The sequence below is a fragment of the Xiphias gladius genome, chromosome 5, assembly GCF_016859285.1.
Source record: "Xiphias gladius isolate SHS-SW01 ecotype Sanya breed wild chromosome 5, ASM1685928v1, whole genome shotgun sequence".
NCBI classification, from domain to species: Eukaryota; Metazoa; Chordata; class Actinopteri; order Istiophoriformes; family Xiphiidae; genus Xiphias; species Xiphias gladius.
In genome coordinates, this window is record NC_053404.1 from 20,272,286 (window position 1) to 20,295,771 (window position 23,486).

General features: G+C 47.7%; 1 protein-coding gene across 1 annotated transcript in view; it reads left to right on the forward strand.

The window, feature by feature from the left end:
* Positions 1–1,863: 1,863 nt before the first annotated feature.
* Positions 1,864–23,486, forward strand: part of LOC120789939 (cadherin-6-like) — a 55,025-nt gene continuing 33,402 nt past the window's right edge. The window contains exons 1-2 of the mRNA XM_040127155.1: positions 1,864–1,959; positions 21,145–21,533. Coding sequence (XP_039983089.1) covers positions 21,297–21,533 — 237 coding nt within the window. The 5' untranslated portion in view covers positions 1,864–1,959; positions 21,145–21,296. The remainder of the gene's footprint in view (positions 1,960–21,144; positions 21,534–23,486) is intronic.

Consider the following 23,486-nt stretch of genomic DNA (forward strand, 5'->3'; position numbering starts at 1 on the left):
CGGCGGGAGTCTAAATTTTCTGTTTGCTGGCAAAAGCTGGCATTCTTCAAGTGAAACACGAAGGGAGTGATGCAAGGCTATCAGCCGGAGTCAACAATCTCTTAGTATATGCGGTTTGAAAGCTTGACTCAGGCGTTTGACCAGCAGTCTCTGAGCAGAGAAAACATGGCAGCCCAGTCAGTCAACTGCTGAGAGAGAGAGAGAACTGTGAGATGTGAAATGGCCCTGAGACGTTTACTTCCCTGCACTGTCCATGTTTAAATTGTTCTCTCAAGAAAGAAGGATTCAAATTTTTTTTTTTGGAAACCTCAGCTGTGCAAAAAAAAACCAACAACAAAAGAAACCTAGGTAACGCGTAGTTACATGTAGTCAAGTCAATTTCCTTTATATAGCACATCTGTCTTACTGCATTTAAACTCTGATGTACATGAGCTTCCTCCTCCTATGAAGCCCAGGCACGGTGAACGTAACAGTCTGTAAATTGCAAGAGTTTATTACACACACAAAATATAACGGATTACAGTGAGTAATCTGGTCAAGGCAGGGGCACTGGATAAAGCTTTTATGAGCTGCATTAGTTTGATTACTTTAAAACCCCGCAGTTCGCAGGCTTGGTCAGTAATCAGATTTCCCGTCTAGCCTTTTCCCCACAAAAGGAAGCCGCCATCATTCGCAGTCCGCCACGCCAACGGGCCGCGGAGAGACGGGTTACGGCTTCCCCGTGCAGGTCGCGACCTCAGCACCCGTAGCGGAACGACTGGGGGGGGGGGTTTCTTCAAGGGGGACATGGGGTGGTAAACGTGAACCATTTCGGTGGACCCAAAGAAGACAAAAAAAAAAAAAAAAAGAGAAAGTAGCAGGCAATGAATGAGTTGTCTAGTTTCTGTTGTTGGAATTCTTCTTTTTTGGGGGGGGGGCCCACTGTATTAGACCGCATCGGTTTTAGCTAGGCGTACCCGATGAACTGGCAACTGAGTGCATCTGATAATTCGGTGCAGGTACTACCGGTACTACCGGTGGCAATAACAACGGCAGGGGGCTGTGCTAGTTGGAGCAGTATTAGCTCTGCCCCCGTCATGACGGCATCAGTGGGAAACGGAAACAGCGGGACGCGTCGGCCCGCTAGCGGTTTCGCAGCTGCAGCAGTGTTGCTGGCTCAGTTCGCAGGGCGGGTTGCTTTGGTCCAGGTGCTTCCCGAGCTAGGTCTGCAACTCTGGATGCACGGAAAGTAGAAAAAATCAAAAACAAAACAACAGGACTAGGAAATTACTATTAGAAATACAGCAATAGCAGTGGGATGCGGCTGTTTCCTGGTAGGCATCTGAACACGTGCTCATCTGTCCCGGGGCGCGTTTGTCCATTTACTTCGCGCAGGGGGCCGCCCAGATGGAATTAGCCCCTGGGTTCATACGTGATCTTTGGCTTACTGGGTTTTGTGTGAGTCAAAAGTGGAGGCGTAAAAAAAACAACAAAAAAAATAAACCCACTTATTGATGATTCAAACTCACGTTCAACCTCTGATGTTTGGAACCAATAACCGGGGATTATGCAAATGTTCAAATACATTTTTAAAAATAAATGAATAAATAAGTAAAAGCGCTCTTATCATTAAACTTGAACGTCTCTCGACGGTTGAAACACAGGAGCTCTAATCTCTCATTCCTCCATCTTCCTTTTGTTTTTTTTTTGCGTTTTCACCTCCCCTTCTCCCTTTTTTTTTTTTACACCGTGTTCTCTGCTGGGGACTTGTGAATGGCAGAGCCAATGGGAGGGTTGAGTCCCCTCAGCCTCTCAGCCTCCCTGACATCCACAGCGAGAAGTGATGCAGCGCGACTGAGACGCGCAGTTGAGGCGGAACAACGGGCAGCGCATTCTGCGGCGAACGGATACACTTGGCTCCGGACGTGCGCCTTCGCGACCCGGGGAAAATCGTCCTCCTAGAATAAACTTCGTCAGCAGGTGAGCGGGGCTTTTGGGCTTCCAACTTCTGTCCGTCGTGGCGCCTTCGCCGCTCGAACACAGACCGGTTACTTCTTCTGCGGCGTTTGTAGCCGGTCAGGATTTGTCCGAGCCGGGTTATTCCCGGCCGCTCGCACACTAATGACCAGCGCGAGACGTTGGTGTCGCTTGCATAAGGGCTTTACATTTATTCTAATGAAATCGCTGGCGGAGCCAAATCCTTGTTTGTTGTAGACTAATTAGTGGGACAACTTGGAGCTTTGAATTGGAAATGAGTTTGAATTGGAAGTTGTTCGGATGCACATTTCGCAGCCTTATTCGTTTCGCCAGCCGATGGGCAGCTGGTCCATCAACTTTAGTGTTTTTGTTCTACGTGTCTCTCGATCCGTTCCCCTAATCCGTTTTGTCGACAAACGAAACTCGCCCCCTCCGGCGCAGAGGTTGCCCGCTCGACGCAGCACGCTCGCCGCGCCGCGCCGGGCCGGGCCGGGCCGGGCTGACGCGAGCATGCGGGCCTGGGCTCGAAACGCACCTTTGCCTTATTTTGTCACGTTTGAAACTTCAGGCCTTTCCGACGCTTGCTTGACTCTATCTGTGAAGCTGACCCCCCCCCAACCCCCCGCCTCCCCATCCCCCCCCCCCCCCCCCCCACTCCTTGTCCAACGATGATCTTGCTGCAGCCAGTGGCAAATCCACGGGATGCGAATCGATGCAGGTGGGACCGCATGCTCTGATAAAGGCGGATTTCTCTCTATCTGCGGCTGCCTGCGGTCGCACGGCGATGCTCTGCTGCCTCCTCCTCCTCTTCTTCTTCTTCTTCTTCTCCTTTTTTTTCGGTGGGGGGGGGCCTTGTGTTAGAGATCTTTCGAAAGGGGCCTGCTTTTTGGGATAGCACTCCTGGAGTTGACTCACCCAAGTTTTCTAAAACAACATGTCCTCCAGCGTTATGGGCAACAAGCTGATTTCAGTGATGCGGCTGTGAATATTTGATGGGCTTGCTGAATAATGCAGGCAGGGCTGTAAAAGAATTAGCTTGGCCTCTTCGCTCAAAAGTTGCAGGTATTGACGGAGCGGGGGGCAGAGGTGTGGTGAATCTAACAGGCCCATGCGCTCCTGAAAATTGAATTTAGTGCTTGGGAAAGTTTTACTGTCCTTCCCGTCGCCCGCAAATTGCTCCATGTTAATTATTGCGCTGGCTCAATGTAAGCCTGAGGTAATACGCCTGAAGGCGGCCAAGAAGTTGTTTGGGGGAGTTGTCAAGCTACCGGGGGAATATTCCACAATAATCACTCCTCTGCACACATACTTTTTAAATTACAAACAAGGACTCCTGCTTATGAGGGGAGATTGTGCAATGATGTAGGTTCTGAAAAAGAAGCGTTGCATTTGTTAAGACTAGGTTAACTTCACTGCTCGTCTTTCTTTTTTTCTTTTCTCTTTCTTTTCCTTTTTCTACTGGAACAACTTCCAGCGGGTTTTTACACCGGTAGAGTGCAGCTCGGTGAAAGGAGAATCGTCTCTGAACCGGAGCAGGTTTTGTGGTCCAGGTTTTTCATACGCCGGTTTTGAAGTTCAGAGATGAAAGGGACAGAGTAGAATCTGTGACTGATCAAAGTCATACAGAAAAAACACGGCAGGTACTGAATATTTAACGGCTCTGCAAATAGAGTTCCTGCCTGTGCGTGTGTGTGCGTGTGTGTGCGTGTGTGTGCGTGTGTGGGTGGGTGGGTGGGTGGGTGTGTGTGTGTGTGTGCGCTCGCTCGTGTGTAGGGAACATACAGTACAAAGTGTATATGTGTTTATTGTCCAAGGTGTATGAGCGCTCTGTATGAAGACGTTAAAAGTGATGTTGCAGAACTGATTTGACAGGCGGGGGAATAGTCACGTAAGAGCCATCTGCATTTTCTAAACCGAGGCTCAGATTACAATAGACAGTCCCCTCACATTTCATCTTCCTCTTCTCCCAAATATCTTCACTCCGCGGCTCGTGTGCGGCAGCTTAGGGGATATTCCAAAAAGCCGGAGTCTCAATCTGCCGGCCGGCTCCAGCCTGTCCCCGCGAGTCCCGCTGACGTCACGGCGATGGTGGGTTTAGCCGGCGGCCAGACGACGATGACCGATGACCCGAGCTGATTACATTATTTGTGCTCCAGATGGGCAGCATCAATTTGATGTGTCCTGCTCATAATATTGAATGTTTCGATTCCTCTGTCCAGCAGCATCTGGAGCTAATAAAATCCTGTCCCGGTGGCTGCCGCCTGTGCTGAAGCACACTCCCATCCCCTGTGGGACCGTCCACGGCCTTCCTTCCTCCCCCGTCTCTGTTTGCTTGGATACCCGCGGACATTTGTTGAGCTTGCGTGTTACAGCCGGTGGCTCTAATGTGCAGTGTGTGTGTGCTTTGCTTACGAATGTTTGAAGTCAGTGGCAGAGAGCACCCCTGGGCATCGTAGTTCACTAGACGCACCTTGATTGTTTGAGTGCATTAGTCACGCTCTGTATGATGTGATAATAAATCATGACGCTGTTTGTACTGTGACTGCTCCGGGATTCCTCCTAAGATTTTCTTGTGCCAAATATTTATCTGGAGATGCTACTTTCAGTGCAAGCCAACTGGGCTCCTTTTTTCTTTTCTTTTCCTTTTCTTTTATGCCCTTTCTTTCCCAGAACGATGCCCCCTGCTGTACAGGACAGACTTATTTAGCCACTTCCCAAAGAATGGCAGATCAGACTTTTCTCCCCCTACCGTATTTCTTGAGGCTTCTTGTGACCGCCGGAGCAAAATTTCCTGCAGGCACAACGGAGACGTCATTGCTGCTCCTTGCTAATGAGACAGGCTCCCGTCAGAGGCGCCTGTTTACGGAGTCGCCAGAACCGTAACTGCGAGGAAACCAAAATAAAGCGAGAGGTGTTTCTCGCCCAGCACCACAAAGAGGCAGGAATTGTGACGTCTGCTTCTAGTTAAATCTACTATTGGCAGGGGCCGCCGTCACCTTCCCTCTCAAGGTCAACCTGAGTCCCAGATTGAATTTACTATGACTAAAAAAGACGCTGGAAGTAGACGGGATACAGTTAAGCCACAGCGAGGCTGTTTCTTGACAGGTTTCAGCGGAGAGGGATTTGAGAGCTGGACGCTGGCCAGGAGAGTACAACATCACTGTAGATTCTGCCCAAACCCGCAAAAAGGGGCCTATTTTGCTCTCTGTGTGCTGAGAAGATAAATACACGTGGATCAGACAATTTACACCTCGCTTAACAATGGGTAATTATCTTCCCATGCTTTGTGCAGAGGAACACCAATTACACAGAAATACACGCCTAAATCTATTTTCGGAGTGGCTGGACGGAGGTACTGCGCGTGCGCTGCGTTGTGTGTGCGGTGCTGGATGACGTTGATAGTGAACAGTGCGTGGCTTAAGAGCGGGCGATAAGAGAGGAGTCCAGCTTCATACAGTACGGCGCACTAGGATGGATGTGCCTATGAAATCGCTTAGATTCATGTCTTTGGGGTGGGAAACGGAGTAAATTGCTGCCAATGTTGAATAATGCAGCCTGCCAACGGCTTTTTTTTTTTTTTTTCTCCCTCTCCCCCCTCAAACTGTGGCTTGGCTCCACGGCTTTTCTAATTATGAAGTGGCCGAGAGATAGCTTCACAACTCCGATACTGTAGTGGCAGCGAGCGGAAGCTAGCCGAATAGCAATCTAACCGAATTACCGACAAAGCCTGACAGACTTTTGGAGTTTAGTGAACATACTTGCGGAAGTAACATCCCCACCTACCTATTCGGTTGTGAGATGTAGACACAGACGCACAGACACGGGCTAACGCGCACGTTTTGAAGTAGGCCCGTGCAAACACACACAGGCACAAATGCAAGCAAACAAACACGGTACAAAGAGGGAAGGTGTACGGTTCTCCGCACGCTTCTCAGCACAATTTAACAAGATATATTAGTCACCCAGGAGGCAGCAGAAAGCCTGGCATCCACAGTGTGCAGCAGACTGCAGTCTGACAGTGGGAGATAGTGATTTACAACAAAGCCCTGTAGACCATGGCACAATTTCAGAGTTGTGGAAATGACACTGGTAAAGCAGGGGCATGAAAGTCTATCTACCAGCCACGTCTCATTTCTTACACCATTTGCCCTGGGAAGGGGGAAGGTGAAGAAGGAGGCGACAGATGAAAAATCCAGTATTGTATGTTTACCACACAATGCCCAGTTGAGCTGGGGAGTTGAATTCTGTTTGGGTGTCAAAAATATGAGCAAAAAAGAAGGACGAAAGCCACCTTCAAGGACAAAGAATAGTCCCTCTTTCTTAAATTTTAGGGGAAATCAATTTCTTGACCCTGTGAGCGGACCGTGAGGCTTTGGATTGGATTTGGAATTAAATCTCTATATCCGATATGTGAGGGAAAAACAATAAGCACCTAATAGTAGAAATCGCAGATCTAGATCACGATCAAAATCTAATCAACTTCCCTGGCTCGAGGCTGATCTCCCCACCAAATTTCATGGAAATTTGTTCATGAGTTTCTCAGACACCCTGCTGTCAAGAGGCGACGGTGCAACTTCCCTGGCAAGGTTAAAAATATATCCACTGATCTACATTTCAAACTGGAAAAACTTCATCAAAAATGCGACGGTTTTGTTAAAATTACACCTTGAGAGAATCCCGCTTGCGTTCCTCTTATGCCATGTGGCACAACCTTGAGATGTACTGTGTTAAACTAGTAAAACAAGTAAAAAGTAATTAAATCTAATTACAAGGATAACAAATATACTGTAATAGGGAAAATCTGCTCTTTTCAATTCATCGTGACTTTAGAAGCGGGGAATTCTGTCCGGCCCGCGAATCTAGTGACGGGGGTGTTAAGTTGTCACCACTACCTGTAAACGCCCCCCTGATGACGCCACAGAAGCTGCCTGCGCCTATTCGTTTTGACAGAGCAAGGACCAGCGGTTTAACTTCAGCGATCAGTCACGTGGCATTCGGCGGACCCATGTTGTAACTTCATCACGTCACTCGGCCCGTCACGGGCCCCCCGCGTTTGTAGGGCTGGCCCTGCTTTTGTGGTCCAGCTATAAAAGTACATGATGTAAATTTTTTCCTAATCTGGTCCTCTGCTACTCTGCCGCTGCACGCTGTCCTTACAGGAAAAGGAAAGACACAAAAACCTATGGGGGGTAATGTCTTGTACGATGCGTACCTTTCAGCCCCTGCCTTCGGGTGGCTGGTGCAGGAGGAGGAGGAGAGTGAGTGAGTGCAGCAGACAGATCGTGTCCGCGGGTCCTGCCTTTCCCCTCTAGTTGGATTCCTGTCTGTGCAAAGCCCATAGGCTTAACTCTGGCTGCAGTAAGTGGACTGCGGAACGCTAAACACTGTCTGGGGGAGGCTGCTGAACATGACAGCCTGTTAATAAGTGTGCGGAAGACGAGCAAGTGCATGAAGGAGTTGAGGGGGTGGGGTGGAGGGGGGGCAGCAACATTGTCTGTCTGACTTTTGAGACGTCTGCGAAGGCAAAGGGAGGGGGGGCGATTGGTTGGGAACGAAGGGGGGAGTAATATTGACTGTCGGATGACGAGAGGGTAATAGGAGATCAGAGAGTCCAGCCACAGGACAAGGAGCATTAGCGCCTGACTGGAGTACAATGAAGACAGAAGGTAGCGGAGGGAAAGGGTTGGGTGGTGGATAAGAGAAGGGAGACTTTGAAGGAGTGTTACACTTGTCCCAAGTCGAGAGAGCTATGGCGAGAGAAGCCGATAATGATGCTTGCTTTACTCCTGCAAGGCCGCCGCAGTGAGAGCTGTCAGCTTCGGGCAACACCGGCTGGTGGGACACTGTTGCAATGCCGCTCGGTATGCTAACCCCTCAGACACCACTGACAGTATGTGATAGATTGTGGGTGTGTAATTATGTGTGCGTGTGTGTGTGTGTGTGTGTTTGTTTGCGAGTGTGAGAGACGGTGACAGTCAGGCTGTTTGTGGGCCTTTTGTGCGTGCGTGTGCATATTGAGGTGTGTCTTTGTTTGACTTTTAGCGTGTCAATTTTTCTTGGCAGCGGTGAAAGCAGAGTGATGTGATTTTCCCCTCTAACAGCCTCCAGGAGTAATGATCCAGGTTATTGCGGATGACGTGTAACACCTCAACCCAGCGGGCAGTGGCACTGCAAAAACCTGTCCTTATAGGTTAGGCTTCAGGGAGCCTGTTCCAAGTGGCAGCGCCGTGCACACAATTCCTCTGTCTCCAAACCTGTCACCTCCAGATGGGCCCCTCCTTCTGGGGATAATGGTCTCCTGTCTATGTTGTGAAGGATATCTGGACTCCATTGTGCGCCCATTTCCTGTGCCGCGCTATTGTCCTGCAGAATGCCTTTGTGAGTTTTTTCTTTTCGTTTCGTTTTTCTTTTTTTTTTTTCCATAGAGGTACAATGTGCAAGTTGATTTCCGAGGTGCTGTAAATGAACAGGCAAAAACAGCGGCAAAAAGTCCTATTTACTTTCGGTCCCCGGAGTGAAAAAGAGAGGTTTCTGCCATTGTTCTGTTACCTCTCAAAACATTAGGATGTTTCACTGTGAATGAGAGAAATAAAAGACCTTCGCGCAAACTACCTGCTGAATCAAAGCATGTTCACCATTCAGGGGACCGTATATTCCTCAGGGACGGACACAATACAAGCTTTCTGCAGCAACACGGGGAATTGCAGTAATAACGGCGGGCCACTGTATAGGGCTGAATAATACCCAGGGCATCGCTCAGACAGTAGGGGAAACCCGTCCCCTTTCAGAAAAGGTCATTCTTTGAGACCCCCAACAGCTGAACACTGTGCTTTGACACGAATAACTGACAGCGGATGTGTACAGGTCTCAGAAGGCCTCCAATTACTGTTTGACGCCACTGTCCGTCAAAGACAAATGGGGCAGGACCCGCCACAGGACCTTCGAGTTGCTAGAGCAGGCAGCCTCGGGATCCACCCCTGTGCTAGAGGAGCTGCAAGGGCTCTGCAATAATTGAGCGTGATCTAATGAAGGCAATGCCAAACCTGGGTTATTGTTTGCCTGAAGACAGTGCAAGAGAGTTGAATTCGTTGTTGCGAAAAAACTGCCAGGGGAATTTCTTTGAAATGGAAAAATTGCATTAAACATTCCATTTGTATTAATTATATTGTGCCTCTCATTAATATTGGCAGTTTTAGCAGCTGCAGCAGTGCTGCTGGTGGTATTAGGCTTAAAGCAGCACTCCAAGCAATAATATTAAAGGCAACCAGCCATGCCTGAGGCACACCGAAACTGCCTGTGATGTCACTGAATGAATGAATATAGCTTTATTCTGAGGCATTGTGTCTAGACCTTTGGTCCTACGAGACATCAGTCACTCAAGTTAGTCACCACTAGATTGAATTAATCATAGCCTTAATTCAATCCGATGGTCGAGCCTCCCAGCTGTAAGCCTCTAAGTGGGTTTTAAGAGAGCCGGAGTCTGCTGGTGTACAGTCCTCCATGCAGTAGCTGAAGGGCTGCCTGTCTCGCAGGGATTTAGTGACACTCCAGGGGTCAGGGGTTAGACTCACAGAGGCAGGTGGAGTGGTTACTTGGGTCTGGCGTACACTGGAGCGAATGTGCAAACACAAACATACGTGGGGACGCGCCCGTGCCGTTTGAGCACGTGTGCAAGAAAGTGGACCCGTACATCTCATCCGCCTCCGACTCACACACCAGTAAGCAGGAGGATATGTGCGTGCAAGCGTGGACACACAGACATAATGCAATGTCAGAACTCGACCTACAGCAGCAGCGGCAGACACTTGTGAAATGCAGTGTGGATCTCCTCGGTCTCATAAATAATGGACGTTGGTAAAGCATCTGTCAACTTTTCTGTCAACCCTGTTCCAGATGGAAGTGAGACAGGCCGGGCCGGAGCCGCGTCGTACATACACAAAACGAACCTCCATCCAGTGTGTCTCGTGCACCCACGCCCTGTTTACATCGGCACACCTACACGCCTCGACCTATCTGCTGATTTACCAGGTCCCTGCACCCGCCTTCCTCGACCGTTTCCTCCTGGACTTGCTGGCCACACACATGCACACGAAAACAAATTCAATCATTGCAGGAAATAGAGCGGGCATGCTCCAAAGACCTCTCCTTCGTTCAATAAATAAAAGTAAAAAGATACATTCCGTTCTCTATCTAAATACACACTTACTCCCCAAAAGCTCTTTGAGTAAACGCATCAGTAGCCCCCCTCCTTCACTTGGTGGTGGGGAGGTGGTAAACACACACCTCCAGTGCCCCTACATGTTTGTTGACTTGAATATGGCACAGCTCGCTTAACATTAAACACTCGCTGTGTGTTCCCTCCCAAGGTAGCCACAGAGCTGTGCACTCGCTAAGTCATACTTCCTGGGCATCTGGCTCAGAGAAATCTGGGTGTGCTGTGCACGGCCACAGGGCCAGGAAAGGGACAACGGGCGGGCAAACGAGCGAGGCTTAGGATTTCTGCACCGGAACGAGTTTCGGTCGCGGCTCGGTCCCTTCCCCTCTCGCAGCTGGGTGGCAGGATGAGTGGGCCGGGGGCTGCCGGGTGGCGGTTACTGTACGGTTGCTTTATGGACTAAAGCACTGTCTTCCCGGCCTTGTCGTAATAGAGGATTCAGCTCATAAAGCAGCATCATGATTTGCAATAAGCAGAGTTAGGGGAGAGTAATGAAGGTGTAAATCAACTGAGCCATTCCTTTTTTTTTCTTCTTCTTCTTTTAATCTGACGCTAGCAGTCTCTCTCCCTCTCTCCTTTCCTGTTCTGTCTGCTCCCACCTCCTCCTCTTCTTCTTACGCCCTTTCTCTCTCCCCTTTGCAGTAATGGAAAGCCTGGCACTCTGTAATAAAGCAGAGTGAGCAGCAGTATTAGTAAACAGTCTTCACAATCATTCAGCCAAGCCCAACTCCTTTATTTTGTGTGTGTGTGTGTGTGTGTGTGTGTGTGTGTGTGTGTGTGTGTGTGTGTGTGTGTGTGTGTGTGTGTGTGTGTGTATATATATATATATATATATAAAATATAGGTTTATATATGTACATATATATAATATAGTTTTATATATGTACACATATATAATATAGGTTTGCCAGTTCCTGAGCAAGATTAGTGGCTTGAAGTCCGCTCATGACATTGGGTTGAATTATTTTCCTCCTCCGCCTGTTTAACTCCAGGTGGCCTCCATGGACACGTTAATGCAGTATTGATTGTTTATCTGTAATAACACCATGCTGTTGCCGCGCTGGTGACAACCGGGGAGGGGAGGGGAGTGGGGGGAACAGGAGAGGGTTTGGGGATAGAGGGGAGGGAGCCGCGGGTGGTAAGGTGGTGATAGATAACACACTATACCCTCTTTTGACTGGTGGCTGGTGATTGTGAATCTGGGGGTAAAACGAGGTGGCTGAACATATCCTATCTGGCAATAGTCCAGGTGTGAAATGGGAAATAGAAACTGGGGTGAAAACGTCAGTGCAATGTGGCCGCTGCTCGATAAGGCTGTCTCCTGTCTCCGAATGTCGAATAATTCAATCTCTTGCTCTGACCATTCTGCTAACTTCCTGGTGCCAATGCCGGCGTCCACCCACTCTCTGCCCCCGGGCCTGGAGCCCATATGGCCAACTACAATGTCTCTCTGTGACCTATGGCCATGCCTGTTGTTGAGCCAACCCTCCCGAGGAGCTTGGTAATTACAAATAAGCTGGAAGTCACACCAGCCATGAGAAAAGGTGAGTGTGATTAAAGATGTGTGTATAGCAAAGTTCAAGGGGTGCTCCACTGGCATGCCAGCATATTGAATCGTGTGTCTCTGCAGTGCTCTGGAATCAAATGCTAACATGGATCAATCAGGCCTCTTTGTTCATTAGAGTCGTCCGCTCCCATGAGTGGCAATGAAAAAAAATAGAAAAAAATCCAAGCCACCACAGCGCTCATTTCAGTGATGAGGCAGCTGTCCCTCAGGGATAACTAGCTGAGGTAAATAAACATGAGTCACAGTTAAGGTCAGAGGAGATCAGGGCTGTCTGTTGTTCATCTCAGAGGACTCCTGAATCCCTTTTGACGTGATTGGATTGAGAAAGGTGCAGAAAGACCCTTATTTTAGCATCAGCGCTGCAGGATCTATTGAAAATGTACCGCAGGAAATGAAAGGCCAGGAAATATCCCCCTTTCATTTCTTGAGGAGCATCGCTAACGAAATATCTGTTTAAGCATTTGAATTCAGATGCCATTACAAATTGTGTGGCTTATTCATGGATGGGATTCATACAGTTTGTATTATTTTAATTTTGTTTTTGTTTTTTGTTTTTTTTTATCCCAAGGCCGGGTCCTGCCTGTGACAAATGGCTTTCTTAACACTCAAATGCCTCGGCGGTTTCAGTTGGGTTTTTCTTGTCCAATTTAAGAACAGTCAAAAATCAGTGCTCGTCTATAGCTTTTTGATTGTGTGTGAAGCCTCCACTATTAATAATGTAAAAACAGGTGCTCCTTACTGTCGCTGTGTTATTTTATGGTGGGCTCCAAGGAAAGGTCATTATTCTTTGTCGGGGGGGGGGGGCATTTTCTCCACACAGCCTTTTATTAGGGCCATATTTTAGGTGTGTGATGTCTTTGTCTTAGCTCCGCGCATTATTTAGTGTTGTGTGACAATTGTGTTTGTAGCTGTCTTACTGCCGACCCGCTGTTGATATCGATATACGCCTGAATGGAAATGTGCTTCCACGTCGTTCCCTCTCATGTAATTGTCACAACAGGGAGGCTGAGACAAACGTGGGAACACAACTCCCTCACTGATTTTCAATTCACTGTGCAAAGTTTGACCTTTGTGTAGTCCAATCAATGCATCTGCTTCCAGAGACGCACTATTCATTTAAAAGCAAAGGCTGCAGCATGATCTAATATCCTGGTAGGGCAATATTATTAGGAGGTAAACAACATTATTGATATAGAAATAACGGCTTTTAATGACCAGATTTATGGTAAGTATTATTCCTGCATCGATGCAGCTCTGGCCTTTTGCTCCAGACTGTGCGGGGCTAAATGTACAGAAAAACAGACCCTTACGCTTCACTGCACATGGGCACACACAAGTGCTTGGGAGGCAAACACTGCTTTGCATAGAGACGGAGGCTCCCAGAACCACCAGTGTATTACCACAAAGGCCACAGTGGGGAAAGCAGGAAGCCGGCAGAACCCTCCACTGAGCCTCCTCCGTCCTCCCTCCCCTCCCCCCCTCTGTCATTGTCAGTCCATCAGAAGAGAATTGTGCTAGACCACACGACTGCTGGTGGCAAAACATTGGCTCTGGTGAACACACAGGGAAGCAAACAACTGAGGATGTCCTCATCTGCTAATGTGTCACAGAATGAATGTCATTAAGCTATTATTTCTTTGGTCTATGTGCGAGGATTGTCTCGTGCCCATTTGTTCTGCCATTGAGCGAGGGTGACCACATCTGTTTGCCACCAGGGTACCAGCCGTTATTAATCTTTGCAAGAGGACATTTAGCGAAATCAAACCTCTGTTTATTAGCCCCTAGCGCCGGACTGGAGAACTGGCAAGGGGAGATAATGACTTTAAGCCCCCATCTAGTCAATTAATTCTGAGAAGTGGAATCAGAAACTGCTTGCTAAAAAGTGAGAGTCTCTGTTGTTTATGATGATACAGTTCAAGACCATGTTTCAGGGCTGAAAAACATTATTTGGCAATAGAGCCGGAACAAAATGATGCTACCCTAATACACTAAGAGAATCAGAAGTGACTTTGGAGAGGAGGGGACCCTTTTAAAATAATGTGCTGAGAGGTTCCTCTTCAGCTGATGTTTCGCTCGATTGCATCCATCTTTGTTTTTGTCAAAGTCACAACGGGGAGAAAGAAAAGGAAGCCGGCTGAAGGAGAGAGCAGTGTGCGGAGAGATGGCAACCCACAATTTAGTCCAGACTGCGAAGACATAAAATCAAGTGCATGGGAGGAAGGGTTACTTCAGAAGCCCTCTGTGGGTTCTAAACTGGGCCACTTCGGCGATGGTTGTGAGAGCTTCGGACTGAGTGATGTGAGCTCTGCTGAATGATGGCACTGTGGAAATAACTAGAAAACAGGGAAAATGGGGGACTCTCATTGACTTGGCCCAGATTTTATGATTTATATGGGTTATTTGGTATGCATTTGGGCAGTGAGGCAAGGTAATGTGTTTGCAGTGAGCTCTGGAGCGGTGCACTGGGATGAATGCTGCGGGCACACCCCTGCCTTTGACAGGGATAGTATGAGCTAATTTGTTTGGATTACTGTCGTTCAGTCAAAGGCACGGTGTCACCCCTCTCTCTCATGTATGGTCAGGAAACTGATTAACCACCGACACCGAGTCCGTAATTTGTGGGTTTCATAAAACAAAGACTTGTCTCCCTTTTGCCTGAAAGTTATTTCTCAATATTTCCTCAGGCATGATGGTAGTTTGTGGATAAATATCCAATAACATCCTTTAACTCAAATGACATTGGTAGGAGTAAGTTGAAATGTTGGCAATGCGTCGTGGAGTGAAACTTAATGTGCTATTTAGAAGCAGAAAGGGGGCTTAGAGAACCGTTAACTAAATCTTGGTGCTATTCCAGTGTTGTAGGTTGAATCCTAATTTCGACTAGAGGACTCTGGTGTTTTGCACTACAGTGCCGACATTCAGTCAGGAATTTGGGTTCAGCTTTGCTTACCAATCTGACCGGGGATTTTCAGCTGTTTATTCACCTGCATTTTGTGATGATGATTTTGCCCTCCTCAATCTGTAGCCATTTTTTTGTTTTCCTTTGTCGTAATATCCCCCATCTGTCCGAAATCTCCTTTTAGTGATCAATTTCCTCGCCTTAATCCTTGAGGCGTGTATCTTTACGTCGTATTGGAGTAGGGTGAAGTTATTTACAAGACATTGCGGCGGTGAGTGTAGACGGTGTTTCTCAGCTAAACAAAGATCGATATATATTGACATGGTTTTGGGGGAATTTTTTTTCTGTTTGGTAGCATCTGTATCAATTTTTCTACGAGGACAAGGGGACAGACAAGGATTGTTTTTACACAGTTTTTTCAGTAATTTGCCATTGAGAACTCGCCCGCATGGGCAATAAGGCAAATGGAGAGCTCCAGATGTGGGTTGAGCGTACGGTTCCCCGATTCACACTTGGGACTTAGCTGCAAACCTTCTCCAGTACATGCATCGTGAATGACACCTACTCTGAGCCCGAGTCCTCTTTAACAAACTCAGTCTGAGATTAAGCGAGGAGGAAGGGGTCAGGAGGGGGGAAGCGAGGAGGCCACAGAGAGCGTAGATTGGTGGAACAACTTACTGCTGACACCTCCACGCATTAGCAGCCTTTAAGGGCCTCCAGTGTGGATTGTAACAGGACCACGTTACCTGTGGCGCCCGTTCCCAGCCCTCCTCCTCTCCCCGCCCTTCCCCTCACCCCCTCTCTTCTCCCTCGCTTGCCCCCCTGGCTGACATTCTCCTCTCTCACTTTTAATTGCACCCCCGGGGCTCTCTCTTGGTTGCTGTGGAAGTCTTCGGCTCACCGGGCGCGATAGGGTGCTTTGCCGTGTCGCTCATATCCCCTCGTTAGAGAAAAATAAAAAAAAACAGGAGGAGACGGTGGGAGAGGCAGAAGAAGGTAAGAAGGAGAGAGGAGGAGTAGGCCCCGCTGGTAAGAGGTCACTCACAAGTCTAGATTAGCCTAAAATGTCAACCAGGCGTATTGTGTGTAATAGCACATGTGCACTGGAAAGGCCATTAGTTGGCCAGATCCAATATGTATTGACAGATGCATTTGTGTGACTGTCTGTGTCCCCGTCTCTACCCTCGCAGTCCCGTGTTCGATAAAACCAATAGATACATTTAATGGCTAATTGTTCTGATTCAGAATGTTATCCCAGGCGATTCTTTGGGCGTAGAATCATGGGGCATTCGAAAATTGGCAGAGGACACATTAATCTTGCTTACCCAGCACCCAACACAATGCGCAAGTCTTATTGCTCTATGTTGACTCCACACAATCTGTGACAGGCAATTTAAAGCAATTTACTTTTTTCATTTTTTCATCAAGCTTTTTTTTTTTTTTTTTAATGCAATTAAAAGGCACATGATATGAAGCGTAGATGGGGCAGGCGAGAGAGCGAGACAAAGAGAGAGTGAGCGTGTGTAGGGAAGGAGAAAATAAAGGCAGCCTTGCGCTTGTTGTAAACACTGCCTCTTAACTGGGAGAATATAATTATGGTGTCATGTTCTATTACACACCTTCATTATGACGATGGTGCTCCCTGCAACCAGGGAAAGATGAGACCTGTGGCTCTCTTTCAAAAAAATCGCATACGGCGATGGGTGTTGGTGGAAGATTGGCTGTGAAACACAACACACTCACGCTTTCTTTGATCACGGTTTGCACGGTCCTGCTCCGGTCTCGTTAAAGGAAGATTTCGGCCTAGAACGACTTGGGTGCGTCGTTTTGACCACCGTGTACATCGGTTTTAACGACATTGTACTGTGACAGTGACAACGTCGGTGTTGCTACAATAAGGTCCGACGGGTCAAGGGGAAAAGTTGATAATAATCGGCGATAAAACTGCCCATGAAAACAGAAAGTACAGAAGGTCAAAGTTGAACCAGGACGTCAGTGTGTGAACTGGGATGGATGCTTGCCATGGACGATTTGGGTAATAAACCTATTTGTTCCCTTCTGTTTTCTCTTCCTTCTGTTTAAACTGCCTACACTAAACCCACTCAACTGGGTTTAGTGTAGGGTTAATGTAAAACTCGTCTTAATTTCTGTCTGCTCACGCTTCTTGACCTGTCAGACGTAGCAGTGTTGGCGCATTACCATCATCATTAATCTGAGTAATTAACTTGGTGCCAAAGGAAATGTAGGCCAATGTTACGAATAAGACCCGAGTTGAAAGAAACCGGACTGAAATTCTCTTTAGGTCTCCCTCCATCTTTCTTTTGACTTCACTCTCATACAGTACTAATGTAAAGAGGCAGGCATTTTGTCATAGCCGCTGGGCTAAATGTGGCACCATAGCATTCTTAACCCGCTGTGACATTCTTTGACGTAGCAAAATAAAGCTTTAGCTGACTTACTCCTGGTTGTGGTCCCTTGTCAAGAGAATTATCAGGGCAGGGAGCTGTACAATATGGCTTCCAGGGTATGACAAATGTGGTCAAGGGGCGAACGCTCCTCAGGGACGGCGGAGCCCTCCATACAGTGAAAGCATTAGCTTTCCACAGTGACATTATGAAGAAATCCATTGAAAAGGCCGGCTTCCCAGGGCTGGGGGACTTGAGGTAGAAAGCTTCATGAGTCTACCCAAGAGACTGACTGGTATTTCCAACCACGCTGAAGCCTAGAGCAAATCAATAGCTCAAAGTCCCACATGCTCCTCACCAGCGTCAATTAAGTAAATTCATAAAGTCGAGTGTGCTGGGAGTTGGGGGAGGGAAATAAAAAGGGAAATATCAGACAGAGGGGGAGAGAAAGCAGGAAAAAAAAATCATACAGTCATCTCGCGGATTTGGAGAGGAAACAGGGCTTCAGCCGTGAGAGTTGCAGCTATGAGAAAGTAGAGTGCGGTGGTCTGAGAGACTATTTCTCTACGGGTGTTATTAAGAAGCCTGACAGTCCATCTCACTTTCACCTGCCTCCATCAGCACACGCACTGTTGACCCGACCCCCCCCCCCTTTCCCGTGCTGAGCCAGGCAGAGGACACATGCAAAGTGACTGGCTTTCAGCGAAAAGCCCAGCGATAATGCGTATCAGCTCGGGCCTACGCAAGCAAAGTAGGCAGGGACAGGGGGATGGGGATGCGATGTGGAGGGCGGGGGAGTGCTATAAACTGCAACGCATAAGGGAAAAGAGAAAGAGGGGACCTAACCCCCAGCTTCAACCGCTCGCAATTTGCCTCATAAGGGGAAAGCAGGGCATGCCTTGGCTGCCTCGGGAGGAAAGGTAGCGTAATGGATGGGCCGGTCTCCCAGCCTGACTGCTGACACTGCTCTGACAGGACGTTTCTGCCTCTCCTTCACTCCCTCTCTCTCCCCGTTTGCCCCTAAGCGTTATCGCGGTAACTACATCTGATTTTTAAGGAACTTTCAGCGAGTGTTTCCGCGTGCTGAAATTCCACGTCGGCCTCACATCCAGAGGGCGTACACAAACACCGGGACGGGAGTTCGCTCGAGGAACGGCAGGCGTGCATGAAGACAGTGTGCTCGGAATCTCCGATGTCATCCTGCGGTGCAGCGCGCAGACCCGCCGTCTTCTGCTCTCGTCAACACAAAAAAACCGCAGCGGCAGCTAAACCGCCACGTGTGTTTCTCGACACAAATACGAGCAACTTGAACTGCTTAATCGTTAGAGAACCAAAGAGGTGGCTGCTTTTTTCGAACGGCCAAGATGATCTGAATTCAACCCGGACCTTGTACAAAGGTAAATGTCACGTCATGTTAAAAAGAAATCAGTTGATGAATTGATTAGTCGTTAGTTGTAGGTGGAAAACTAATCGACAGTTGTTTTGATGATAACTATGAACTGTTTGAGGCTATCACAGGTCAGCTTCTCGAATGCAACGATTTGTGAGGACCATGATGTGCATAAACTGTGGCAAAATAAGCTACACCGCAGCATTGTGGATAAAAAAACAGTTCACAGTCGATAAGCGTCTTTACATGACGCTGGAGTCTGTGCTCTTGATGCACTCTGGGATGGATTTGTCGGAGTGAAAGTAAACAAGATAGTCAAACTGTCTTTATGAACCATTGGAACAGACAGAGCCAAATAGCTGAAAGCACACTCACTATCAAACTCTCCATTATGCTCTGAACGGAATCCTTCTTTACCGCAAATGGCTCGGCAGATGGGCACAGGAGTGAAATATGCAGCTACTGTATTTTGTTTAGGGAGCCAACAAAGACACCCAGTCGACATCAAAATCCCCGCACAAAAGTTGCTACAAAGTCGATGCGGTGAGACATCTGTTTGTCTAAAGCTCAGCGGTTGTTCTGTGAAATTGCTTGATGGTTTTTCCTTATTTCTGTTGAATCAGATTTTGAGATACTAAGGTTGGCGCTGGTATCCAAGACGAAGCTGTGGTACCTTTGCCAGCTTCCACTACTGCCTCCACTCTCCTCAGCCGGCACCTTTCCTCTCACCCCCTCTTCTCTCGCTCCATTTCCCTCACTCCCTTCAGTCAGTCCGGCATGCGCTTCTGCGTGCAGGTCGGGGTACTTAATTCATGTCCGGAGACACTGTTTCCTCATTCCCCAGCATACTGTGTGAGGGAAGCCAACCAGGCCTTCCATACGTCGGGGCTAGACTGCCCCCCCTCCCCTCCCGCCTCCCCACGTGCCTTCTGAGACCGTGCGATACGGAGGATCGTCACAGACGCCGCCCAGCGGACCCACCGATAACCCTCCTAGCGCGCCCCAGCCGAGGAACACTGGCGACCCGGAAATCGCCCAGACTGTGAGGAATAATGAGAACAAAAGCAGAATACATGGCCCTCTTTCTCTACCTACCCCTCCCTCGCCTCCTCCTCCGTCCGGCGCTGATCGTCTTGTTCAGTTCCCCTCTCACATCTGCCGGCACGATCCTGCACTGGCCTTTGGAGGACGGTGGACGGGGACAGAGGAAAAGGAGAGGTTCGGGAGAAATGATTGAGAGACGGAGAGCGGCGATATTCCATCCGCCACCATCAGGGCCCCTTCTCTGTGGTTTGCAAACAGTCATTTTGTACAGTATCTTTACACTGATCTTAAGGTAATAAACTGGGGTTGACATTGCCCTGGGTCTCCATTGGCATTCTGCTGGGTCTGATAACAAAGTGTGCCGAAACAGATTGTTTAAAAAGATAGAACGAGCCGCTCCACATAGAGCCCTGCACTCTATTAGATGTTGATTCAGGGGCTTAATGCAGATAAAATAGCTCTACATGTGCTGTACAAGATGTAAGCCTACACGCTGATGTGTAAAATTTCTAATCTGATATTTATCAGGTTAGGCCGCACTCGGCCTGCCCATCAGTCAGATGACTGACATTCAGCATAAAGTACGTGCGTGCACATGAATGCATATCAGGGCTTGTGTGGATTGGGAGTGTGTGTGTGTGTGTGTGGGGAAACGGAGAAATCAATCACATGCAGAGCGGCGATTTCAAGTCTGCCGTCCACATTGCTTTTATCATTTTGACACAGTTCCCGTGTTTGAGTTCAAATTGATTACTCAAAATCCGATGCCTTGAGTATTTAAATGTTAATGAGCATGGCACAGATTTCCTGAAGATGGATTTGGATGGGAATAGGGCTGCAACTAATGATTGTTTTTCCTTATCATATTTCATTATATCATTTATAAGAGAATCTCTTTCTGTTGCTTACTGTTACTCTTGGATTTTCGGCAAGATTTTGACTCAGAGCAGGCTTCATAAAGCGATGCCATGTGTCAAAGGTCACCTCAGATCCACCATTTGAGCCCCTACCGTTCACTTTCTAAAGCAGGCCAGAACTTAATTAATAATTGTAATAATCGTTTTCCGGCAAACGTTCCCACTTTCTGGACCTGTTGTTTCTTTTTACGAAAAAAACCCGTTTGAAATGAACCTGATCTCAAAGTTTTTTTTTTGGGGGGGGGGCGTCATTAAAGTGACTGCTCAGACTCGGCGAGGCCACCCCGCCTGAAAGGTTAAACTGCCTGAACTCCGAGGAGGGTACAGATAAAGAAAATGTAAAGCAAAGTGACGGATTTGAAAGTGAAAATAAGTTTGTGTCATGAAATTAGATCAACTGATTTCATTAAAAAAAAATTTTTATTAGTTTATTCATTTGTAATATTAATTCCTTGCTTAAAGTGTTGTTTTGGGGGTTTATAGGTTCCTTATTTTGGTTTTTAATTTTTACGACCTTTTGGCCATAAATCAACTTCATACATGTTAATTGATTTTTTTTTTTTAAGAAACATCTGGAGGCGTCTGTTCTTTTTACTGCACTTGGTCTTGACGGAGCTTCTCCGACAAGCTCCAAACTCCACCGAGCGGGTCTTGACTGCAGCTTGGGAAACGAGACGAGCGCTTGTGCGATAACAGATCGCTGCCTCCCCTCCCAGTATTGACTCTCTGTTTTCCTGTGTTAATGTTCCAGGTGCCGGTTGCCGCCCTATGTGAGTCCGAGGAGCCGTTCCCGCTTCAGTAGATTACAGCATGAGGACTGACCTGCTACTCTGACCAAAGACCACTGGACACAGACCACTGAGGGGGGGGGGGGAGAAGACCGAAGGTTGCGGTGGCGTGGCCATGGATAGAAGGAAAGTTTACGTATTGATGACGCTGTTGGCCATGGCCCACCTCAGCTCGCCGGGGTACGGGCTCAGGGCTCTGCGAAGGACTACAGGGGGGCGGAGGGGGTCCGCGGGACTGACGGGACAGGACGCCAACGGAGTGCCACTCAGGCGCTCCAAACGGGGTTGGATGTGGAACCAGTTCTTTTTGTTGGAGGAGTACACCGGGACAGACATGCAGTACGTCGGGAAGGTACTTTAAGAATCCACTTTCTTTGCTTCTCCTTTATCAGACACGCGGGGGCCGCACTGCCACATCTGCACCGCGGGCGGTTGGAGACGTGCAGCTGCTCTGTTGCACCAGAACCCGCTGTTTCACAAATCACTGCGGCGTCACGTGACGATCATAGATGGGTCCTCCTCAGACCCAGACCACTCGATCCAGAAACGAGCTCAGGCATTGTTATTACACATCGGCCAGACGATACGGCACAGTGTAAACGCACCCCTCGGTGACAACACGTATAACACATTAAAAATGTCTCGATCACTTCGCCAACTTTATGTCCAGGCAGCAATCTAAGTCTAAACACAGATTTGTCTCTGTGGATGAGCCATGCAGATGAGTTTGCGGAGCCTTGCGCACTCATTTTGAACCAGATCTAAATTCAGTGACAGCGAGCCACAGAATAGTGTATTAACCAGGGCAGGATATTGAACCCTGTCACTTTTTGTACCAAGTGAAATGTGAGCGGTGCATATTTAGAGCAAATCAGGCGTTAAAAAAAAAACGCACCGACGGTTTGGCCTTAAGTGCCGGGTCTGATTCGGAATCTCGCTTAGGTGTTCTTTGATCAGATAGTTCCCAATTTTGACTCTGAATGCCGGTGTTACACTATTTTATTCACGCCGAGTTCTTGCAAAGTTGCTTATGCACGTGCGCTGTTTAACATTTAGCATTTAGCTTCTTTTATGACATAAAACTAAAAATATATACCCAGTAACCCAACCCTACTCTTAAGCAACACAGACCGCACACCGACAAAATATTATTTCTGCTCTCCGTCGTTGACAGTGGTCGGCGTCCGTCGGATTTATCACAGGCTGCACTGGCATCAGTTCGAGCTTTCTTAAAGCCAGAAACTGATCAGCCAGTTTGTGTGGGTCAGGGTTTGTCTGCGTTTGGAAGTTGTGGCAAAAAGATCCGTTGTAAGTCCTCTACCTAAACTGACCAGTTCAGACCCTCTCACCAGCACGAGGTAATTTGTATTTTAACCTGTGTCTCCATTAACTAACGATGCACAAGTAGAAATGTTTCTGTTTCTCCTCCGGACGGTAAATTGTCAATTTCACTTTCACTTTCTGACTCATCCAAACTTGCGGTTTTTCGCGAGGGGCTTAGGTCCCCTGAAGGAGCTTACCCCAAGCTCCCGACTCCCTCAGAACTTAAACTCTTTCCCTTTTTCAATTTCAGCAGCAGTGTGTTCAGAATGAAAGAGGGAAAGTATCCTGTAGTCTCTGCGAGCAGCCATAACCACCCACTAAAGCTGAACAGAGAAAGAGGAGAGCGCCACACTCCACACTTCATCATTAGACAGCTCAGGGTGACTGGCTACACTGTTAAGGCGATAAGTGGTCTCCAAGAAGTGAAGACACCACAGAAGTGATCACTTTAGCCACAGAGGATGAAGCAACAACTTTCAGTCTCCTGGAGTCTCTCTCCCTATTTTCCCTCATTTTTCAATTGTTTGTTTATTCTCCCGGGATTTCTTTTTCATTTTAGTTTGCACCAAGCCTCTGTCAGCACAACACAACTTGAACTGTTTATGTGCCGACATTTGAAAAGTTGCTATTCCTCGTTCATTTAGAAATTTCTCATTATGTACTGTCTTGTCAATGTATATTTATGAAGATAGAGTTGTTTTTTTGTTTTTTTAATCCTTCGCACGGATCAAAGCAAACAATTCACCAGATATTGCTTAATTTACATATTACAGTCACACACAGAAAAATCTGAATTTGTGATACAACAATTTTGGAAGCTTAAGTTTCCATAATAGGGGGAAGAACCTTACTACCTGTGGTGCCTTTTCTTGGCAGCATATTGGTTTTCTAGATAAGCGAGATCACCCGCTACAAACAGCACGCTCAACGGGAAAGAGCCGCTCTTAATGAGATGCTTCAAAACAAATAACATACTGTATGA